The 25,120-nt window shown below is 40.1% G+C and overlaps 1 protein-coding gene across 2 annotated transcripts in view; it reads right to left on the reverse strand.

The window, feature by feature from the left end:
* The window catches only part of NPTN (neuroplastin), a 30,833-nt gene that overhangs the window by 2,189 nt on the left and 3,524 nt on the right, over nt 1–25,120 (reverse strand). The window contains exons 2-7 of one of the 2 annotated variants that reach the window (XM_070953691.1): nt 21,761–22,108; nt 16,964–17,132; nt 15,720–15,814; nt 14,062–14,195; nt 12,018–12,291; nt 708–729 (exon numbers count right to left, since the gene is read on the reverse strand). In XM_070953691.1, the coding sequence (XP_070809792.1) occupies nt 708–729; nt 12,018–12,291; nt 14,062–14,195; nt 15,720–15,814; nt 16,964–17,132; nt 21,761–22,108 (1,042 nt within the window). The remainder of the gene's footprint in view (nt 1–707; nt 730–12,017; nt 12,292–14,061; nt 14,196–15,719; nt 15,815–16,963; nt 17,133–21,760; nt 22,109–25,120) is intronic. The other variant, XM_070953690.1, reaches the window with a different exon arrangement.

A 25,120-nucleotide genomic window follows, 5' to 3' on the forward strand; every position in this document is an offset into this window, starting at 1 on the left:
CCAGTTATTTGTTAATACTGTTATTTTTAAAAGTACCACTCTCAAGGATTTGTTCTATGTAATCCTCCCCCTCCCCAAAATAACTCTGTTCAAGATGGCAACCCCACCACATTCCCCTTCTATTGCTCCTCCCTTTTCTGACAGTTAAGATTACATGCAAAAACATCTCCACTGATCTACAATGAGATTTAAAAGGCCAGAGTAAACAAACAAACAAAAAGATCAACGTGACAGTTTCTTGAACATCACATTCCTGGGGAATTCTGGGAATTGAAGTCCACATATCTTAAAATGGCCAAGATTTGAGAAGCAGTGCTTTTGGATGACACCCAAGATTTTTCTCTGCAACGTGGAAGTGTTTGTCATATGCTAACTCTCGAAAGAATTTCACCAGGAGTGAAATTCAAAAATTTTCCCTACCGGTTCTATGGGCGTGGCTTGGTGGGCGTGGCAGGGGAAGGATACTGCAGAATCCCCATTCCCACCCCACTCTGGGGCCAGCCAGAGGTGGTATCTGCTGGTTCTCCGAACTTCTCAAAATTTCCGCTACTGGTTCTCCAGAATCTGTTAGAACCTGCTGGATTTCACCCCTTCTTCATCGCCTTAGAATTTCTTGCTTTCCTTTCATATATATTTGCCTGAAAGATGGAACATTTAAGAGCACAATACGGACTGCGATAGGAAGATCAGCTCCATAAAATACTTACATTGGCCCAGCTGGTTCATCATCTGCAAGACGATGGATGGTGATCCAATGAAGGGAAGAAGAGAAGGGGAAAAAAAAAAGCTTTTAGGTTCCGAGGTAAAATTTTGTGGGATAAGTACAAAAATCATTGTCTACCAATAAACAGCTTTATCTAAAAGGCCATTCCGTTTGAAATTGCAAAGATTTCATGAAGGGATTTTTTTTTTCTCCTGGATTTGAGTTTAGATGACAAAGTAGGTTGGTTCAAAATCATTTCAGTCAACACTTTTTGAATGCTTATCGTTGAAAAATGCAACTGTTAAGTGGACAGATTCTTGCAAATGTGGACACATAACTCATCTTGTCCCCAAATTCCAGTGGTTCAATCTTACAAGAGAGATGAGAAGACAAACCAACATTTCAGTTGTAAAATCCTGCTGTTTGTTTCTAAAATCAATGCTTTATTTTCCCACCATCTGACTCTCCCCAAAAACGCTTGGTACATGATTTTTTTTTGTGTGAATTCCTGTCTCTTTCAGACACTTTTGCTTGAAGTCCTGAATAAAATATTTCAGAATTCTGACTGACACAAAGCAGCCCCTCCAAAAGCAGCAAGCTTTTGTTGTGATTTTATACACAAATGATATTACCCAGTAGTTATTACACATCACAGACACTTCAGCTTGTTACCTGGGAGGGCCAGAAATTTATCCCTTTATAAATTTTTTGAAGATTAGGAAAATAATAATAATAATCAACTTGTCCCTTTTCATGTAGGCTTCTTCGTGATCAACTCGTTTGTGCTTTATTTCATTTGTACTTTACCTTACACGGAGTAAAAAGAGAGGCACATTTTAAGCAATTAAAAAAATAACCCCAATCCATAAGAATACCTTCCGTTGGCAACCTGTTCTGCATTACATCGCTAGTTTATTTATTGATAAGATAGTTGGCAAGCTAAAAAAAGAAGAAGAAGTTTTCTTATAAATTTGTGGTTTGGATACAAACTCAGCAGGATTCCACAAGGGGACTTTTAAGGCACACAAAGCATTTATGGAAACTACAGTCTTTTAAACAGTGTAAGCAACTGCATGAGCACACACTAGGAGTAATGTTGGACCAAGCTGAACATTACTCCATCAGTACCTTGAAGGCAACGGAGTGGCTAAGCCACCCGCCAGCACAGTTACCAGAACGAGGGGAGGGGGGGAAAAAAGGAAGAACAAAAGAAAAAAAGGAAAAAAAAAAAGAGCTAACCACAAACTAACAGCTGGACAGTCAAAATAACACACCAGTATCCACAGAAGTCTGCTACTCACAGCAAACTATCAGAACAAGGTACAAAGAACTAGGACTAGTAAGGACGATCAGACATCAATGTGCTGTATATACAGTGGAGATATACAGAGACACATCTGATTTGGAAACATGGAAGCACAGTACGATAAAGAACTAAGCTGCCCCTCCCGACAAACATCTTTCAATCCCGCCCCGGCCCGAAAGATCTCAAAGGCAGCCTGAGCTAGAGACGCTCTAATATAGAAAGCTTTGCTGGTGCTGACATTCTTAGTTTTCGTTTCCCGGGAATTAGCAGGGTTAGGGGTTAGTGCCGTGTTCCAAAACCACCATTCTGCCATTCGAAACCTCGCTTCAATCACACCTGAAACAAGGGAGGGTGGTTTTTTTGGGGAGGAGGAAGGGTGTGTGTGTGTGTGTGTGTGTGTGAGCGTTTGGCTAACGCATTCTTGAACAAAGCTCCAACTTATGCCACCTGAGACAAGAGCGGTCCTCAAACACGGAGGAGGTGGGACAAGAATGAGCTTACAAATGGAACAAGACTGGCTTCGGACTTTACATGAGGAAGCAAGATGGATGCTCTAACATGAATGCATTAGGTTGGCAGAGCTCGGGGAGAGGTGGGGGGGCGGGGGGTCCTGTTCGATTGACGTGCAACTTTTTATCGTGGGACTGGCCATTTCTCCTTTCTATGCCCAGTCAAGTCAAGCGTGGCTGTTATAGAAAGTCTTTCTCGATCAATAGCCTCCTGGGTTACAGCCACAGCACCTTTGCAAAAATCGATCCCACCATATACAGGACGTGACAAGACAAAAAAAGAAAAAGGAAAAAAAAAAGGACCAGAGCCCTAGAGAAGTTGACCAGAAAAGGGGAGAAACAGAAGTATAGGAAGGGAGGGGGAAAGAAAAAAAAAAAAAAGAAAGAATGGAACAAATTAGAAAAAAATGGAGATTCGATAGCAAACTGAAGCCCAAATTAGTGATGAGTGGGAATGAAGAAAACTAAGGAAAAGTGTTAACGTCATGAACTGTGCATTGTATAGACTGAAGCGGAGAATAAACAAACTCCAAAGCATGCAAAGCATCTCACTTACCACCATTTTTTTAAAGGAATGATGCAATTGAAAAGGGGGAAAAAAAAAAGAAGTCATAGTAACTGACAAATAACAATATTACTCAGCACGTTCTAGTTAATTCTCTAATTTGCTAGCATTTGAGCCGGACGGTCAAGTTAAGAAAAGTTCCCTAATGCTCTTCCAATCTGGCTACAAATTTTCAGACTACAGTTGCCTCTCTTGCATTCATTCCACTGACGTCATCAAGTTAAGACTCCCAACTTCTCATTTTTACACATCGGCTCTAGGATATAAAAAGAAATTAGTCCGCCACCAAAACGCAGGACCTCTGAAAAATACATGCATGTAAAAAAAAAACATGGCTTCCAAGCAGCTGTCTCAGGTGGGGTTTTTTTTTGTTTTTTGTTTAAAATCACAAACTGAATTTTTACATCGTCATCATCTTCTTCTTTTAATGATCGCAATAATCCCTTGCCGGGTTGGAGTCTGAGCAACTGAATGGAGCTAGCAGAGCGTTTACTGGCCGGATGCCCTTCCTGTCGCCAATGCGGAGTTTTGTTCAGCAGTTAATATATTCTCATTGTGCCCAGAGAGAAAGAGAGAAAGATCTGCCTCTACCTAGGATTGAACTCACAGCCTCCTGATTGTGAGGCAAGAGCTCCACCTCTAGGCCACCGCACCACTCAAGCTGAATTTTTACACTTGACAAAGCAGAAATCCTATACGCTCTGTATAAAAATGGGACAGTCAGTTTTTTTTAACAAATGAGGTTTAGGAACTTTGCTTAGGCGCAGGGGAAGGTGGAAGAGATTTAAGACCAGGCTAATCGGTCATTTTATTTTAAACCTGGCTTTGTTTTTTTTTTTCCCACTGCCAAAGGAACAGAAGGGCTTATAAAGTGGGAATCTGTAAACGTGAGTCGGCAGGGGAGAAATACCTGTCCTCTGTTCTTCCATAGCACAGAGGAGGCATTGTATACACGTACAGATGTTCTCAAGAGACCTAGATCTGGAAATCTCCCCCACACCCCTCCCTTCAGTCTAGATCTATTAGAGGTCTCTTATTTCTGACCTGTCACGTCACCTGACGAGGAAAGAGCAAAATAAATATTAGAAACAGGCGGGGAAAGTGAAGGAAGGAACGAGAAGGAAACAAATGCCCATTTTTTTCTATAGAGGCCGCATTACGTGCAGTTACGTGCAGTTGCTAAGTGGGTCTTCTTGCAGAGGTCCGTAAATCAATGCCAACTAGGATCCTAAATAGGACAGGTAGTGCTCGTTTAGCGGCTGCCTCGTTGAGCGACGGTTCAAAAGTTACGACAGCGGTGAGAAAGTACTTTCAGGGCCAGTCTTTACATCTGTGGCCTTTCCAGATATATATGGCGAAAGAAAGCAGGAGCCAGATTGTAAGCTCTGTTACGGTTTCACTTAGTGAACGCTATATTTAACGAAGTTGCTGGTATTACGTATGGTCGCTAAATGAGGACTTCATGTAAAAACTAACCTACAGAAGATTATGCTGTCACATTAAATTGGATACTGTTGTTTAGAAGGAGGATGGACAAAAGGCAAACATACATAGATATTTCAGGGGAAACTACTATAAAAGCCAAGAACACTTGAAACTATTATGAATAATTTGATTAACATTTCAATAGCCCCAAATGTACAAAATAAACATATTTAAAAAAAAAAAAAACTTTAGGGGACATTTCCCATAAATAGCCCAATTGTATGCTACAATGCACATACATGCAACATATTAAATCTTTATAGAACTGTCTTTTCCGACTTAAAAAAAAGCATACTAGCTATGTGCATATATGTGCAAGTCTTCAATAACAAAATGTTTTCTTATATATCTATGATAAACACGTGCAAAATACAAAGCTATGTAAAATCTAATATGCACATTTCTGTATTTCCGGAGCCTGGAATCTTATGAACGTTTATTTTTTACTAAGGAAAAAAAATCACTTTAATGCAAAAGAAAGATCTGAAAAAGTTAAGTGGTCTGAATTCATTTATATAAAGAGCAAAACAGTATTCCAGATAACATCAAATAGACAAAAAATGACTTCTAAGCACAGTTCATATCAACTGCAACCCTGGAAATTCAGTTTTATGTTTTCAAGGTAACTCTATAAAGATCAGCTCTTCCTTTCCTTTCTAAATCAGATATCAGAATGGAAAACAGAAGCTTTGACGTGACATTTGATAAACAGTGTTTAGGATCAGCATATCGAATCAATAGAATGAAATGCATGGAATACATAAATAGTATTTTTTAATGAAGATAGCCGGGTATCAATTCATACAACCAATTCTGAAGAAGCATTAAGGGACAAGGCCCGATGGAAATTCTCTAGATTTTATTACGTGGTTCAGGTTTTATGTTGTATTTCACTTCGTAAGTACTTCTGCAATACAATTATAAGCAGCACAATATGTTAATGTTTATGCTTGCTGCACTCAAATAAACTAACAAGGTATGGGGGAATATAAGCACAGCATATTTGGTAACTGCACTTATGTACCCAAAATTAAAACAAAAAACAAGAGAACAAGGAGAAAGCCTAATTCGGGAGGGTTGATCCAACAGCCTGAACCCAAGAAAAAATAAATAAATGAAAGGATTTGGCTTTTAGGTGAAAGTTAGCAGATTTAATATTGTAGGAATTCTAAGAAGTCATCAGTTCGAGTGTGTACTCATTTAAGTCTTCTACCTTGGAAACTTGGTTTCCATTTTCTGGAGAGTCAGTTTGTTGAGTTGTCTAGCCTAGCAGCAAATCCTTATCACATAGCACACCATAATATATGTTATATATTATATATATAATATATTTATATATATTATATAAAAGCCTTTGGGTTAGGAGGCCTCCTCCATGGAAACCTGCCTATGGGGGCACCGGAGACATTACTGTTATTTAACAATAGCAACCTCTGGCCAAATCAATCCAAGCGGCTGGAAAGAGCATCGATAAAAATTAACACCTGGGTTAAAGGACAAAGCTGCTCATTAAGCTTTGGCTTTTTTTGTGCGTTTTGCGTACAAGAAAACCTCAGTGGCAGGCAACAATTTCTCTGCTTTCAGGCAAGCAAAGCACAAAGCATAACCTACTTTTTGCTAAGGTGATTAGATGAGTGCCGAAGTGACAAGAAAGAAAGAAAGAAAGGAAAAGAGGACTGTTTAAATTGCTTTCTTCACATTATTACTTATAACCAGGATCAAGCCAAGAAAAATCAGTATTAGTACAAAATGCAGTAAAAATGGAACAGCTGCCCTGCCAAGAAAAAAATAATAATAATCATACATTCTTTTATTTTATTCCAACTTGCAAAACAATTCAAACAGGAAAACAACATGCTATCTTGGCTTAGGCTGAAATTAACACAGAGAGGAGCTGGAAGAAAACCAGCTTAAGTTTTTTTTTTTTTTACTTCCTTCTTTCTTCAAAACACACATCGTCTAGAAAAGCACGTGTTTGTTGATTAATCACTAATCCAATAGAAAGATTTATGTTTCCCACGGAAGCCATTGTACATACACTAGACTTGATAACTTGAACGAAGAAAGGGACAGGGCCAGAGGAAGGGAAAGTAACTGCTTGACTGTAACACAAAAGCATGTCCCTGTTTGTGTAATAAAAGCTACAGCCCAGTGAGTTGTTGAAAACGATCACAAAGACCTGCCCTGCCTGTCTCGTAAGCAATGATTACAGAAACGCATCACTGCTTTTTTAAACTTCAGCACAACATAGCAAAAGCATGCAAGGAGTATGTGTGTTATATAAAAATACATCAAAATTTGCAGGATGTTGCCCTCTCTGAATCAATGGCTGTTAACTTGCCCATAAGACAAGCCAAGGAGGAAATTCCTCAGGGTAGCTCCAAGGAACAGCAAAATCTGGGACGTTGGAAAGTCAAGGTTAAGAATGAGTGTCTGTTTTCACGTAAGGAACATCAGCTACACTGAGAATACCCAGGTAATAATAGGATGTCTCAGGTACACCTGGACCCAATTCAATCTACCTTGTCATTGGGAGTACAAAAGGAATCTACTGAGGCCAGCCTGATTCTCAAAACCATCAGAACGGAGTTAAATCGAAGAACACTCTCCACACACAGCACACAATTATCTCACCAAGAGAAAGAAGGCATAAATATGTCAACAATGAAGTGAAACATTCCTTTTGAATAAAGCAACCTTATGATTTTTAGGCTGATTTGGTGTTATAGGAGATGGAGGTGCTTTTGGACACTGCCTTGAGCTCAAAATAGTTACAGTCAAGTCCTGGCCATTTATATAGGGCAGGGGTCAGCAACACGCAGCTCTGGAGCTGCATGTGGCTCTTTCATCCCTCTGCTGCGGCTCCCTGTTGCTGGTCGTCTCCACAATTAATGGAGCTTTCGGTTAGGACAGGTAGAGGAAAAAGGATGCCATGCTAGGAGGAGACTCTATGGTGGGGAAACCGACTTCCAGTTGGCAGAGGAAAAAGGACGCCGTGCTAGGAGACTCTATGGTGGGGGAACCGGACTTCTGGTCGGCTCCAGAATTGAATGGGGGCTTCCGGTTAGGACCTTTTTGGCTCTTTGAGTGTTTAAGGTTGCTGATCCCTGATATAGGGAAATTTATAATTTTTTTTCCAGCAGGTTGGCTGTGAATTTTGGAGGCTGCAGTTCCAACAAAACAGAGTGGACATAGATGCCATAGATGGATTAAACAAGGAGATTAACCTCACACCCTTGGAATCACCAATATATCATGTATGCATCCATGGTAAATTATCTGTTTAATTGCATTGTCAAATCCAGGTAGTCCTCGACTCAAGTCCATAATTGAGCCCAAAATTTCTGTTGCTACGTGAAACATTTGTTAAGTGAGTTTGCCCCATTTTATGACCTTCCTTGCCGTAGTCGTTAAGCGAATCACTGCCGTTGTTAAATTGGTCAAACGGTTGTTAAATGAATCTGGCTTCCCCATTGACTTTGCTTGTCAGAAGGTCGCAAAAAGTGGATCACATGGCCCCGGGACATTGTGACCGTCATAAATATTGCCAAGTGCCTGAATTCTAATCACATGGCTATAGGGATGCTACAACAGTCGTAAGTATGAAAACTGGACATAGGTTAACTTTTTTCAGTGCCATTGTAACTTTGAACGGTCACTAAATGAACTGGTGTAAGTCGAGGACTACCCGTGGGTGGCTTCTAGCTTTCCTATTCTTTGTTTTGAGGCTCAAAATGGGATCCTACAGGCAATGAGGATGGCAGGCCTGGACCTGATATTAATTGCTCACTGTGACAAAGTCAAACACTGAACTAACCGCTATGCGTAACTGTTATTCACAAAGCATTTCTGTTAGTCATGTGCCTCCATCTACACAGGGGATTGGTGGGCGTGGCAGGGGAAGAATACTGCAAAATCTCCATTCCTACCCGACTCTGGGGCCAGCCAGAGGTGATATTTGCAGGTTTTCCGAACTGCTCAAAATTTCCGCTACCGGTTCGCCAGAACCTGTCAAAACCTGCTGGATTTCACCCCTGCCAAGGATGCATTGTGGCCCTAAACCTGAAGGAGCACACCCACGGATGAAGCAGTGAGGGCTTTAGGCTTTAAGCTCTCCTTCAGCATTTCCTGGCTTTAATCATTGCTGGGAGTAGTGACCCAGCGGCTTCTTCAGATGGTTGGTATATTCTGTGTGAGTCCCCTCTTCGACAGTCAGTGCAAAAACTGAAACGGGCAAAAGGAAAACAGCCATTCATTCCTGAGAGATAGGAAGGCTTGAAATGAAGTTCTTCAGAAACTTAAGAAGGAAGTTCCGGTAAGTTCCGAGGCTTAGAAGGAAGCTTCGATGGCAAAGGCGAGGAAAATACATCCCTTAAGGATATCCCCATTGTCCCAACACCAGATCCCCAGTCACAGTCAGGAAGCAAACTCTTCAAGCAATTGAGAAGACCAAAGGGATTCTCAAGAATGTCTACACACATTCCTGGCACATGCATCTGTCTAGAAATGTGTTCAAACGAGAAGACCAGTCCAGCGTCAGCAAATGCTTATCCAGCTGTCAAACCAAACCAAAGGATCTGTTCAAAAGAAGACCATGCACAACTGCTTTCATGCCGAATTGAAAGCTGGCGCCAACTCAATTCTCTTTGCCTCTTGTTAGAAGTGAAGAGGCTTAGCAACTCCACCCCCCCTCCCCCGCCAGCCCACCCTCTTATCTTTTCTTATCAAGAAGCTGTTTGCCCCAAGGAAGCTGTGGCAGAAACAGACAATCCTTTCCACCTCCTTTGGCTGAATGGAAAGAACTTGCATTGGTCCATGGTAGTAGACAAACATACAAGCAAGCAATCTTCTTTGAGCCGCTGTTTAAGCTGTCATGGTTAGCACGGTTAATGCTACTGCTGGTTTAACTAGAGAAGCAGCACAATAAAATAGAAAAGGGCCTTTTTAAAAAGAGGGATTGGGAACTGTTTAAAAGATTGACTTGTATATTTCTGGATATAGACTACATTCCAATTGATCAAGCTAAAATTAATGCCCAAGCTGGAATAGACTTTTGGAAACCGGAAAAACAAAAACTGCCTTTATTGGAAGTGGGGGTTATTGTTTTATTTTATTATTTTATTTTATTTTCTCTACTATGTTTTTATTGCTTGTAAACCTCCTAGAGTCGCTGTGAACGAGTAGGTAGCTATGTGAGTTTCCTAAATAAATAAATTACTGGATTTTATGCATATAAGAAAAATGCTGGCCCATTTTTACACGAACTTACCAAAGCAGTTTCCCTTTGACCTGCTCATTTCAAAAAGCTGAACGCTTTGCCAAGGTGGCTGTGCAAAAACAGGACTGTCAGATGGAATCCATTGTGACACCTTCAGCATTTGTTATTGGCAGGACCATGTTTTTTAAAAAATTACCTTATCTTACATGGCTAGTCCAGAATTATCGCAAAGTTTAGACAGTGTTCGTTTCTATATACTGTATTTTTCGGAGTATAAGACGCACTGGAGTATCAGACGCACCTTAGTTTTTGGGGAGGAAAATAAGAAAAAAGCTAATTGGTGGGTGGATCAGCCTCCCGGAATACCCCCAATCAGCTGTTGCCAGTGGTGAATTTTAGCAACAGGTTCCTTGGTTGTGAGCTCTGTGCCTTGTTTTTTTTTTTCCTGCCTCTGAAACTTCTGAAACTCTGTTTCAAAAAAAAAACTTTTTTTTCTGCCTCTGAAAGCCTCTGAGAAAAAAAGGCTTTTTTTCTGAAGCTTCTTTCAGAGGCTTTTGTTCTGAAGGACTATCTGTACTCTGTTCAATCTCCTTTTTTTGGTATTGGTATGTAGATTAACTTCTTCTGATCTGTTAGTTAGTGTGTCATTCTCCAGATTTGTTAACATAGTTGGGTTAGAACCTTTACTGATTCTTCTTTTGTTGCTTGCCGTATTATTTTAGATAAAAGCCTTTCTGAAGGTTTTTTTCTGAAGCTTCTTTCAGAGGCTTCTTTCAGCCTCTGAAATCTCCGTTTGGGAGGTTAGGTGGGGCTACATTCGGAGTATAAGATGCACCCAGATTTTCACCCTCTTTTTTGGGAGAAAAAGGTGCGTCTTATACTCCAAAAAATACGGTAATTGCAATTTAATGTGCTGTATTGTCTACATGAGTCCTTATCTCATGAACATCTTATTCAAGATGTTAGATGTTAAATTAACAACTTATTTCTAAAATAATTTCCCCATTTAAAAGAAAGAAGCCATTTATTTTCGGTTCATGTTCATGGTTTTGTATTTTTTCTCATAAAGTAATATTTTACACACAATCAGACAACCCTCAATTGTGAATGGACATAGCCATGCTCTCTATGGCCTGTCATAGACAAGTCCACAAAGGCAGTTAGTTATCAGCTAGGAGTGTTTCTGCGCCTTAGTGACTGTAAAACGGGTGGACTTCAACTTCCAAAATTCCTCAGCTAGTCAAAGCCGGCTGGAAAATTCTGAGAGTTGAAGTCCACCTATCTTATTGTTGCTAAGATGGAGAAACACTGAGTTAGAAGGTAGGATAAACCCCTATTTCCTCACAATTAATAATAATAATAGGAAAGAAACAACCATACTGAGAAGAATGGGCCACATTCAGTGGAGGAAGAAAGTTAAGATGGAAGCTTCACTCCCTCCAAGGTGTCTCAAGTAGATGATTACGGCATGGTTATGGGATGTCTGTGGGGTTCAGTGGACAATTTCAAAAGGCTGCCCATCTCTACCATTTCAAATGCAAGTATGAGCAAAAGCTTTCCATTACGATGAGTTTTAGTCACTGAAAGCGTTAGATCTTATTCATGCAAAAGGCAGGTTGCAAGTATCTGCAGTCAAGAGATCTTAAAAAGTTTTATCGATTAGTATGAACAATCCTTCCCTCCCCCCAGCAAGGCACCACAGTATGTATCCGACCGAAGCTGCATTTAGGCAGGGTGAATTTAGTAACAAGCAACATTTGTTTAAAATGTCTCACATGCTAGAAAGAAGTCTGTACGACACGACCAGAATGAGGGAAGGAGGAGTCAAACACATCATCAGTCTCGAGTCCCTCCGTGCCCAGAAGAGACCTAACTCCAGCCCACCTTGAATTCCTTCTATTCTTCATTCCCGCTAATTTCCCCTGACCATTAGTCGTTCAGGTTCTTGTCGAAGATCATAAGCTCGCAACAAACTTTTATATTCATTTGAACCGCCTGGATTTCCCCTCATTTGACAGAGCCTTTTCAAAGATACAAATATTTCAGTACCTCCTCTGTCAAGGCCTCTCAAATGCAAGGACTGAGGGACAAGGATTTCCCAGCAGTCTTCAGCAGCCTGAAATTTTGGAAGCATGGGTTGATAATGCCAAGTTTTTAAAAGGAAGGCTCCCCAAGGAAAAAGAAGAAGGGCCTGGTTCCCCGGCAAACACAGCGGTGTGGAAGAAACTTACCGTCTGGAACCTCATCTGGCCGCTTCCTTTTCTCATAAACAACTATGATAACCACAAGAATGATGATCTCTGCCAGAATCCCCAGGAAGGGCCAGAGAGGAGCCAAGTGGCTGCGTACACGCAGGATGGTGATTTCGGCGGCCGTGCCCATGGAGTTGGAGGCATTGCATTCGTAATCCCCAGGATCTTCATCGATCTTGAGGCCCTCAATACGGAGTTCAGTGTAATTCTCTTTGTTGTTAATGAAGAAGCGACCGGAAGAGTTGTCAATACTCTAATGAGAAAAGGGTAATCCAGAGCAAAATTACCAAGCATTCCAGTTATTGTTATATGCCCACATCCTATCTTTCAAACGAGCTTAATATTCTTCATTCTGAAAGCTTGGTAAGCTGGGCATGAGAGAAGCATGGCAAGCTCATTCGCATAATCATTCGACTTGCTGAGGTTTTCCTGTCTTTTAAAACCTCCTTAAGTTCATTTGTGATGGAAGATGACATGTATACAGGTGTGTCCTTGGCTTATGACCACAACTGAGTCCCAAATTTGTGTGGTTAAGCAACCCAATAAGACAGACCCAGACTTCAGAGGATAATTAGAACTGCAGAAAAAACAATGGCTACCAACCTGCCTTCCATTGAGGACCTGTATACTGCACGAGTCAAAAAGAGGGCTGGGAAAATATTTACAGACCCCTCGCATCCTGGATATAAACTGTTTCAACTCCTACCCTCCAAAACGACACTATAGAGCACCGCACAACAGAACAACTAGACACAGGGACAGTTTTTTCCCGAACGCCATCACTCTGCTAAATAAATAATTCCCTCAACACTGTCAAACTAGTTACTAAGTCTGCACTACTATTAATCTTCTCATCGTTCCCATCACCCATCTCCTCCCACTTATGACTGCATGACTGTAACTTTGCTTGTATCCTTACGATTTATATTGATATTGTTTCCTGATTGCTTATTTGTACCCTATGACTATCATTAAGTGTTGTACCTTATGATTCTTGATGAATGTATTTTTTCTTTTATGTATACTGAGAGCTTCTGCACCAAAGAGAAATTCCTTGTGTGTCCAATCACACTTGGCCAATAAAGAATTCTATTCTATTCTATTCTATTTGTTAAGTGAATCACTGCAGTTGTTAATAACCTGGCTTTTAGAGTGAATCTGGCGTCCCCACTGACTTTGCTCGTCAGGTCACAAAAGGGGAATCACATGACCCCCGAGACACTGCAACCGTCATAAATATGAGTCAGCTGACAAGCTTCTGAATTTTGAACATGGGGATGCTGCAACAGTTGTTAAGTGTGAAAAATGGTTGCAAGTCACTTTTTTTTGGGTATCGCTGTAACTTCGAATAGCCACTAAACCAACTGTCGTAAGTCGAGGACTACCTGTATTTCAAACAGCCATGGAGGAACAGTTCTGAGGGGCAAGCAAAGTTAGGTTAGTCCAGTGGTCCCCAACCTTTTTATCGCCGCGGCCCGCTGAGCGCGCGCAGGGGTGGGGGCACGGCCCAGGAGCTTTTGCGCACGGCCCATTGCGCACGGCCCAGGAGCCTTTGCGCTGCAGCGTTCCTGTCCCCCGGCCGCTGCGCGGCCCGGTGCCAGGTACTCCACGGCCCGGCACCGGTCTGCGGACCGGGGGTTGGGGACCACTGGGTTAGTCAGAAAAGGATGCAGAAAGCTTGAGGGAAACCATATGTGATTGGATGTTTGGATTTTTGTTTTGCATTAGAAAGCAGGGTCATCTGCAAGGGATTTCCTGTCTAGAAATAACATTTTTTTAAACATCTGTTGCAGGGACCATACCTGGTTTTGCTCTTAAGACGTCTCCGATGTTGATCTTCATATATCTCAAGTTTAACAAACAAATAGAAAAACCCCCACCAAAAAAAAAAAAAAAAAGCCGTTTGCAGAACAAGAGAGAATTAGGAGGCAAAAATAACTGGAATAGTTTCATTCCTTGGCCTCGCGTTGCAAACTTCAGCCAACAGCTGAGCTTACCTACTGGAGTTCGATCTTCTACTCACCACAGACATTCCGTTGATTTTTCTGTACCACATCCAGTCTGGATGTGGGTAGCCAACAGACTTGCAATACATCAATGCCTCCTGCCCTTCGTTCTTGTTCTCACTTCGCTTATGCCCAGTAATATCAGGAGGAGCTAACAGGCACAAAAAAAAAAAAAAAAAAAAAAGGGGTGGGATGGGGTGGGGGGAAGAGGGGAGAGAAAAAAGAGCAGTGTACAATTCAATCTGCTTCCTCTATAGAACTGTCACAACCCTATATAATGAAATTCAAAATCGTCACCCACTGTTCAAAACTCAAGAAAGCACAGCGGTTGGCCTTCGGCTGGCTTAATATATTCAGTTTTGCCACTGGTTATTTATTTAGAGCTTCCTTCCATTTCATATTGAACTATTGTTATGTAAATCTCCTGTCATGGGAGAATCTGCAGAATATTCGTGTCCAATTCTGGATTTTGTTTTTACTGAGTAACCCAACAGTTACTAGAAAAGTCTGGGGGGAAAAAAAGCCTTCAGATGTGGAATTAGATTGTACTGAACAGTACAACAGCATGGAGCAATAAAGCCAAAAAAAATCAAATAAAAATGCTCTCATTCCGAAAAGAAAGATAATTCTACATCGTCACCTGAGCAGAAAATCCTGAACAATTTAGGACTAGGCTGGAAGACATCGCATTTATTCCTACAGAAAAATGCAGAAAGTTAAAGCTGGGATACCATTTTTATCAGCTTCAAAAGATCCATTAGAACATGGCCAAGTAGCTCATTAAGCAAAATAAAAACCTATAGAAAGAAGGCACAGTACTGACACATCTAGAATTATTTTAGATTTTCTGTGTTTGGCATTCGGGAGATAAAACCATTTCATAGACGTTCCAATTTATGAGGGTGGTGTTCTGTCCCCGTCCCACACACACACACACACCAACAGACGTCCAAGAGTTAAAAACCAAACCAGCCGACAAAATCCTTTTCCTTATGATAACGGAACTTGGCAGCAACCTAGTGGCTGCCTGCCAAGAGTTTATTACTCATGAAGGGAAGAGATAACTTCTCTCCGCTTCTGGTACATCAAAGTAAAATGTTCAATAATTACAGAGTAAATTAAGTCCAAATATAATCCAGCAAAGCCTATAGCAAAAGTCCGGCAATGCAGAATGGCGTGGAAGCTTTCAGCTTTGTTCATCACAAGGCTTGGCTGGCCACCACGCTCCCTTTTATACCCTGTGGGGTGTGGTCCAGTGACTCAGCCTAATCTCTGGCACGCCTCCTCTTCTGTTGCGTGCGCTTATCTCTCTGACGCTGGCGTGGATCCAGCCAAGACTCATCCCTGTCACTGTCCGACTGCGCCTGCGTGGGGATACCTGGCTCCTGGCCAATCTCTTCTCCATCGGGAGACACCTGAGGCATTGCCAGAGAGGAGGGTCCTGGAAAGGGAGGCCCGGCCAACTCCTCTCCTTCCCTTTCGGAGCCTTCTTCCTCCGATAAGACGGGCTCGGGGGTCAGAGCCACAACAGATGGGTGAGCACTCATCAGCTGTGAAGACTGTGACCCGGAAGCACGAAATAAAATGAAGCGTTCCATGGGGAATTGCAGGAGGAGAATTTTAGAAGCTAAGCTAAAGAGGAAGACAAAGGAAATGAATTAAGAAGTATGGGTACCTTTCACTTCTATTGTAGCATTTGCTGCTGGGGAGGCATCAAATATAAATACGCAACAATATTCCCCTGAATCGTCAGCTCTGGCCTTTGTGATTCTGCAAAGAAAAAGAAACAGGGATCAGAATAGGCGGTGACAAATCAGCCAGGTTTACGAAGCCATAAAGCAGGGGTCCTCAAACATGGCAGCTGGCTGGAGAATTCTGGGAGTTGAAGTCCACAAGTCTTAAAGCTGCCAAGTTTGAAGACCTCTATCATAAAGGCTCAGTTGTTTCTAGGTCATTGAGTAACACAATAAAAAGCAGTCCAAAATATTCAAGACCTCGTACCAGCTTCTTTGCTGGAAAACTTCCAAAATGAAACATTTCTACATGAGAAATCCTGAAAAGAGTGCTTTCCCTAATATTTTACAGAGCCAATGGGGACGCAAGTTCTGAACTATTTTAAAACTATTTTTTTTTAAAAAAAAGTTGGGTTGGGATGGATCGAATTATCACATAGACTTTAAAGTGAGCATAATGTACTGGTAGTCCTCGATTTGCAACAGTTCATTTAGTGACACAATCGTTTTTCGCACTTGCGACTGTTGCAGCATCCCCGTCAAAATTCAGACGCTTGGCAACTGGTTCATACTTATGACCGTTGCTGTGTCCCTGGGTCATGTGATCTCCTTTTGCGACCTTCTGACAAGCAAAGTCAATGGGGAAACCGGATCTGCTTAACAACCGTGTGGCTAATTTTATCAGCTGCAGTGACTCACTTAACAACGGTGGCAAGAAAGCTCGTAAAATGGGGCAAAACTCACTTTAACAAATTTCTCACTTAGCAACAAAAATCTTGGACACAATTGTGGTCGTAAGTCGAACCTGTATTCTGCTTGTTAATGGATAAAGAAACAAATAATGCATGGCTTCATCCCCATCTTGTAAAGTTTTGGATATTATTTCTTAATGCATGGATGGGCAACTGTGGCCCTTTTACAACCTGTGGACTTCAACTCCTAGCCATCTCAGGAATTCTGGAAGTCAAAGTCCACAGGTTGTAAAAGGGCCACAGTTGCCCACCCCTGTCTTAATGTCATTCTACGAACGTCTTGAGGATTGGATATGCACAGCATCTAAATCTCCTTAGCTAAAATCGCTAGTTTTTGATGCTTAAGAGCTGTTCAGCTACTACATTTTGTTCAGCTGCTTCCGCGGAAGCGTCACTGAATTTTCAGAGATGGAAAAATTGCTTTTCAGACTTACTTGTATTCTGTCGTGTTTGTGTTCTTTCTGGTACTTGGTATCTCTTCTCCGTTTTTCACCCAGTAGCTGTGACTGAGGGGGCTAGGGCTGGTTGTGAGGTTGCACTGTAGAATGATAGGAACTGGAGGGGAGCTAATGGTCATCTCACTACTGGAATTGATCCTGGGCTCTAGAGGAAAAGAAACACATTAAAAGGGCTGTCAGTTTTCACCCGACTCAAATGTCCTACGTGGCACAATTAAATGGCAGAGGAGTTGGGAGAGGAAAAGAACTACACGTGGAAAACAACTTTACTAGCTCAGATGGCATCAAGGCGTACAATGAACAGCTGACCAGTAGAAGGAGGGGGAAAAAAAAACACAACAAGGACTAGTCTACTGATACAAAAGGGCGCAAAAAAAAAAGAAAGAAAGAAACAAAGAAAGAAAGAAAAGAAAGGAATGTATTTTGGTATTCTTTTGTTTTTTAGCCTAACTAAGGGGAAATTAAAAAATAAACAGCACAAGAACATATATCAAGCATTCAGTCTAATCCGTTTTAAAAATAAAATCTTTGGGTGCTTTCACATATCGTTCTAGATTGAAGGATCTTGCTGCAAGAGAAAGACACCTAATAGAATACAATGCTGTATGCCAAATCCCCCCCCCCCAAAAACAGGTATTAGCAGGGCCAGTCTTCTAGGAAGCTTGCAAAGAAAATTGTGCCATTACACCCTTCAGTGTCTCAATAATGGAAGACAATTTCAAATCACCCATTGTGTAACACAGTTTTTGAGTTATGATGAAACAAGCCAGGAAACAAAGTTTATTTAGCTAGTACCCCAAACTAGAGCTGGTACCATTTTGGAATCAGCAGCAACCATAAAGTTTTGTAGCAAATCTACCCTTCTCATTTTCTATGCTACAGAGGACACCTATGTAAGATGATGAGTAAGGAACCCACCCCCTCCCCTTTCCTAGAGTTTGCCTTGCCCCTAACAGCATTAACTTCTTAGACTCCTGCTGTGTTCCTTAGGATCCCTTTCCTACCAACCCCTTTACCTAAGAAACAAAGAAAAGAGGTTGAAACCCTTCCCCCAATTAATATATGTATTTTCCTGTGATCTGTATTCAGATTATGTAGTATTTGAAAGAAGAACTGCACAGGGAAGCAAACCAAATTTACATGTTCAAGTCCTTAAAGCAGCAAGGTTTTTTGCAAGGCTTGGGCAGAGATTCCTGGCTATTTACATGGGGTTATATTATTATAATAATAACAACAGATTAACAGAGTTGGAAGGGATCTTGTAGGTCATCTAGTCCAACCCCCCACCCAAGCAGGAGACCCTACACCATTTCTGACAGATGGCAGTCCAGTCTCTTCTTGAAAGTTTCCAGTGATGAAGCTCCCACAACTTCCAAAGGCAACTTCTGTTCCATGGGTTGATTTGTTAGGCTCCAAGTAATGCACCCATCATAAATCGAACTCCGAAGCATTGCTTCGCTTCAAAGAACAAATTTGACGTGACATGATTGCTCTCACTGTGAGAAAATTTCTCCTTATTTCTAGGTTGAATCTCCCCTTGATCAGTTTCCATCCATTATTCCTTGTCTGGCCTTCGAGTGCTTTGGAAAATATACACAGCCACTTTGCCTTACTGGGTAGAAATTGGTCACATTCCTACTGGATTGCTATCCCTACCTAAACTCCCATGTCCTTCCACTAAGGAACATGTGTGTTATCATGATACACAGTCCCAACACAAATCCCTTTGAAGCATCATCGTGCAGGTCAAAATGTACTTCATGTGTATCAGGCTATGCAGTCTTTTATCCTTCCTTTATATTTATGCTGTGTTTTATACTTTAGATCTTTGGAAACCATCCAATCCAACAGAATAATCTTTGTTCTGCAATTACATGTGCTCAGGCACAGACTGTGGGATTAAACCAAGTATCGGTAGCCCCCCCCCCCCCCTTTTTTAAAAAAAAAAAAAGACCCACTGCTAAGCATTTATTCCATGCCAGCATCTCAAAAGATGTAGTACCACCTATTTCAAAATAATTGTGTAAAGGAATAGTGTAAGAATTTGAAAGACTTGTCATGATTTACTTCTGGCACAGAATGTTTTGCAAATACATTTGATTTAATGGATGGTCTTGACATATACATATTATCTTCAGGAAGAGAAAATAGTGGCAGGATAAACATGCTGGTTACTGTAACAGAGAGCAGGAGAGATTTAGACATGTCTTGTTAGTAGCATATGATTGTACCTAAATTACCAAATCCACGATTTATGTGACCAAATTCATGAAAATCTTCATCTATTAATACTCTCAAATGAGAATCATCCTCCATAAACATAAGTTATATCCAGGTTTAATATGGCTTTATTCTAGACTGAAAAAAATCAGCAAATTTAATTAAATCATAAAATGTTCAACTGCAGCTCTCCAATTAGTCCAGAAAAAGGAAATCTGATTTTCTACTTGCCCATATGGAAGACTTCGTGTATTTGTTCTCACTGCAGCTGGAACACTAGGAAATCTCACACTCAGTGGAAAACATTACTAGAGTTCCTCTCAAATTTATTTGGAAAATTCCATTAGTTTTCCATTAATGAGTTAAAACATTTCCTCATAAACTCACCATTCAGATTAAACAAAATTAAATAAATATGCAAGGTAGACAGAGGCACTTGATGAAGAATATCTACATGCAATATGAAATACTGCACTAATAATATTTGTCAAAAACACAAAGAACTCCACCCAACATAGACATTTATAAATCAGCCTTGCATTCTCTAACCTGATGCCAAGAACCATATTGGCTAGAAATTATGAGGATTATAGTCCAAATATACCTGAAGGACATCCAACTAGGTAAGACTGATATTATATTTTCCTACCAGTTGTTAAAATAAGAATTAGAAACAAGGCAAAAGGAAGTAAATGGGAAAATACTACACAAGACTTTGGGAGCAGAGAGTATTTATCTCCTAGAAATGGGCAACACAATACAAGCAGTTGTATTGAATTCTGGGTTTCAAAGATTTATTCTGCTATATTATAAAAAATTGCTTTCAGAATACTAGTTTTTAGATTGATCCCATTTAATGCACTTTAGCAAAATAGTAATATAAAACTGATAGTAAGACAAGCATGCAATTACTACTGGAAAATCACACTGACCATCCAGTATTTCAAGTTGTTAAAACTGTATCATAATGCTTGTGTATAAGGTACATGTCAGCATTACACATAATTGATTCTTGGTTTTTAATAAAATAACCCTCTACTGTTAGCTGCTCTTACTGCCAATTCCTAACTAGAGAAGCATTATCTCATAAAAAAAAGAAAGAAAAGGATTTATATGCGTTCCCTGTCAGGTGTAGTTATATACTGCAGGAAGTTCTTTTAAGTCTTTTATAATAGGAGTTTGTATGCTGTGCAAACAAAGCATCATAAACAAAGCATCTATATCCTAATAAATGTATACTTTGTACTGTTCTGTTTACACACACACACAAAAAAAAAACATTTATGGTACAGCATTATTATCAGAAATCCAGATTAAGTTACCAGATTTATTTTCACTGCATGGCCCAGGAGAAGGCTGTAAACCACAACAAATAAGAAAAAACATTGGGAACATTTGGGAAGCTTACAGGCCTCAACTAGACGAAATAGTTCTCCTTCTATTGTTGGCTTCCCAGTATTTAGGATATTTTTCCTATGAATCAGGAAGTAATCCATTAACATTAGTAGATGTTAATTGCCTAATCCCCCAAGAGGTTGTCCAATCTTTTCTAAACGTGAAACTTAATGTGTGCCGAATATTCATTTTTATTGTAAGAATTTATATGCCACCTTTCAAAATAAAAACCCTCCTGTGATGATACGTATTAACTCTTTATTGCCGCTTTCTTCGCAATGCAGTACGATTCATTGGCCTGTTTCTCTGTGCGATGGGGCTGTTCCGGAACCATCTCAGACAACATTTTAGAATGTAATCATGATTTCTAAGCCTTCTGATAGAATCAATGGCTTAATGAATAAGTCGGTTACAAGATCACCCCATGCAATTTAGGAGACATAACTTGAGTCTTACGGGAAGGAGGTGAGAAAGAAAAGGCTTGTATTTGTAAGTAACCAATAGGCTTCAGATACACCAAGGAAAGTACCGGTACTATAAGCAGAGACTCAATATCTGGGAAGTTTTGGTATGTATGTTGTTTATAAAAAGCAACTTCTGACTTAAAGGGAAAACCCAACATTTTTCAGGCAATAAAGGTTGCAGACGAGAGTCTATGGATTGAAAACCAAGAAGAAAAGGAAGGCAATTCCATGATATCCCAATAAACGAAATAATAATAATAATAATAAAAAGAATTCGTTAGGTTAAGAATTAAAGCAAAATAGAAAAGGCACTCATGGAGAAACTAGGAGAGCACAAAGCCTACTATAAAAGGTAAAAATAAATAAATAAAGAGGAATAAAAGCAAAAGGAAACAAATATTCCAATACCAGCTTGTTTTCAGAGGAACTAGAAGACAGTTTCAAAGATTCTCCTCAATATTTCTGATCCTAGGAAGGAGGAGACACATTAAGAAGGTGGCAAAAACACACTTGACATGTCCACAAATGAAGAAATCAACACACCTTTCCCCACCACCACACACACACATACACACGCAACAAAGACAATCGGTGGGTGATACTAAGGGTCACAAAAGAGGTTGGGGGGGGAATGAGGATCTCTGGGAGTGCCTCTAGAGACTACAGCACTACTGCTCTGAGGAACTGAACTCACTCTGAAGGACGCTTATAGTAGCCTGGGCTCGTATCCACGTTATGGCGGGGTTTTGCCTCAAGTCATTCCTTCTGGGGTCGTTGCTCGCCCTGCACTCATATGTCCCAGAGTCTTCCAAGGCAAGACGAGTGATTCTCAGCACGCTCACGCCATTCACCCCGTAGGCAGTGTTAATGGTGACACGGCGTTTTCGAGCACCGTCCCACAGCTGTTTGAAAGATTCAGCCCGGTTGACTTCAGCGTACCACCACTGGATCTCTGGGGTGGGGTTCCCAACCACGTCACAATACAGTTCAAAGGCGTCCCCTGTGAGCTTAGTCTCTGACATAGGCGACTTGACAAACCCAGCTAGAGAGGAAAAGGGGCAGCAGAAATGCCATGACGGATGAACGCGGGTGGGGGTGGGGAGTGGGGAAAAAAAAAACAGATCTTATAAAGAAAGCAAATGAAATAGCAGAAAACACAAAAAACAAAACAAAAACAAAAAGAGAGACATGCCCATCTACAACAGTGGTTATAGTGTGAGTTCAAAAGAAGAAAAGTGAGATTGGCAAAAAAAGCCAAGGTTTAAGGGAGGCAAGCCAGATTTTTAGTCTGCGACAGAAAGAGAGTGAGTCTATTTTTTCTCTTCCTTCCATCTAATAATAATAGTTCCAAGGGAGGAGGTTAAAAACTGGGAGGACATCTTAAGTCTTATCGGGAATTCTCTTTGTTTAAACTTCAATAATTCTCCTTTATTATCTCCTTTGGATTTAACACTGGGATTAGAAAAAAGTCCTCTATTATAACCAGGGCTCCACAATGCTTGTGCTTTGATCTTTGATCTCTTATTTCAAGCCCAGAGGGATGTATGGTAGTCAGATAAATTGTCCTAAACATCTTATAGCAGCCAACAGTTAAAGAACTTTTGTGTTGTAATAATCGTTGTATTACCATAAACTTAGGCTGATTAAAAACAAAAGGACCACAAAGATGTGAAAATTAGGCAAACAATCGTGCTACTGTTATAGTCACACACCAAATAAAGATCCCATGCCATGTAGATCTCTATTTTTACCCCCCCAAGAACTGTATCAGCATTTTCAATTCCTTTAAATCTTTCAAGTTCTGGAGCCAAAATAGCACAAGTGGGATTTTTCGTAATGACTAAGAATTCATTTGTTCTCATTCCCACGTCCAAGTGCAGCTTTGTGCCCAAGGCAGGATCAGAACTCACGGATTACTGGTTTCTAGCCTAATGCCTTAACCGCTACACTCAACTAGCTCTCACTTCATCTAATTAGCTAGATTACACCTAGATCACCAATTACCTAAAGTTGTAAGATTATTTTTCTGTTAGTCAAACGCCACCTAAACTAGATTGCAAAATATTTCAAGATAACGTAGAAGGTGTTACCTGCTTGTTTAGACATAGAGTCACCCTGGAGAGTTAAAGAAAGTCATTTTCCTCATATTCCAATATGCGTTCAATCATGAAGTAAGACAACCATTGTTGGAAATCAACATAGTATATATCAGCCAAGGAAGAACTCAGTTTTTGCCTCCCATTTCACAAAGCACCTCCCTATGAGATCAGGAATCATTCCTGTCACATTTTCCAGTTTCACATTTGGTGCCAAGAAAGGTATAAGACATTTGCTGATTTAATTCTACACTGTTGATCATTTCTTAATAATGTAGCTGCTGGAAAGCTTCTGGTCTTCTAACTAGTGAAGGATGGGACGCTACGGTCTTAAAAAATCACAGTAAAACTTTAGAACTGTATTTTCAATTCTAATTTGGTGAAAAATCAACCGATACAGCTATACACATATATGCATTGTGCTATAATATTCAACATCCACATTTTTGCTTTTACGGTTCTTGAACCCCACCTAGATATGATAAGAGTTTTATTCCCTTTTGATAAAAAGAAAACTGCCAAATACAATTGAACAGAATGTCTGCAAATCTAGTTAAGGTAAATGTTTCTGAGTATTGCTATCATCTTGACTAGTGCTATACCTATTCAATAATTTTGAATACACTGGATAGTTTGTACTATCAGCTTCAATTAGTTTCTTCAAGATGGTGATGAATAATTTCTACAGGCAGAAAAGCATTAAAAAAAAAAGCCTCTAACAAAAATCCAAATCCAAACATGATGTACCTTAAAGTAGTTTTTTCTGCAGGTTCTATACAGCAAGTCATGAAATGGGCCATACTTAATATACTAAATTATTAATGTGAGCAAAAGGCATCATCTCACTAAAAGCTGTGCTGGATAATGTTAATGTTGCAGAATCATAATAGAGGCCTGTGCGTAGCTATACGATCCTGCTGAGCCATTCTCCCTCTGTTCTGACGGTGCTGCTAAAATATACATAGCCTTAATAAAAATGCAAACACAACCCTTCCTTTGCTTTGTGCATCCTACATCAGTTAGCAGGAAATTGAGCTGTTCAAAATGAGTTGTGCTCGAGTGATCTTTGTATTTTCAAGCTCGGAGACTAATCCTTTAATATGGTTTCGCAGGGAAGCCGAGAGCAATAGATCCATTTGGTGCTTATGAACAGGCACAACTGAAATATAAGTCATAGAACAAATAGAATTTATATTTAACCACTTCTATCAAGAAGCTTTTGTGAAAGGTGCATAATAAATTTACATTACTTAGCAAATCTCCTAATTTAAACCTTTCTTTGACTCAGACCACTACAACTCTTATAGCAGCTACACTCAAAGACAATACAGATTTTAATTTTAATAGCAATCTCCTGTAGTACAATGACCAAAAGGGAAATCTTTGTTCTTTTCAACATTAATACTATCCACACTAATAATATTTTCAAGGTCAGATGAATGCATGGAAAGAAAGGCCTTCAACCTTGTCTTTACTTTCATGATGTAAATCAATTATTATTCTGAAGATACCTGGTTATTATCATTAGCTTTTGCTAAAGCTTTTGCACTAATTCAGTCTGTTTCATCCTACCAAACCAGTTATTGCCATATGTTATTAAAGAGGGAAAGTCTGAATATTTCTACTGTAAAGGATTTGAAACATTCCTTGTTTACATTGCCAAATTTAGGCAAACTAGACAAGCCCTATTCTTCTTGTATTGATCTGCCAGAAAATTGGAATATATCCAAAGCCTGTAAGTGATCAGTCACATAAAGTTGTTCAATTAATTTCTAGACTACAATTTTAAGACTTAACCACTTACTCTACAATTCTGTTACTGTACTAATTCTGCTTGATAGCACACAAAATAAACAGTCCAAACTAGTTATTTGCAAGTATTGCAGGATTTCCCTTATTTGTACCATTTCCCCCCGAAAATAAGACCCTGTCTTATATTTTTTTGAACCCTGAAATAA

The sequence above is a fragment of the Pituophis catenifer genome, unplaced genomic scaffold (genome assembly GCF_029215685.1).
Source record: "Pituophis catenifer annectens isolate HBS135680 unplaced genomic scaffold, rPitCat1.0.hap2 SCAF_14, whole genome shotgun sequence".
In the NCBI taxonomy this organism is placed as follows: Eukaryota; Metazoa; Chordata; class Lepidosauria; order Squamata; family Colubridae; genus Pituophis; species Pituophis catenifer.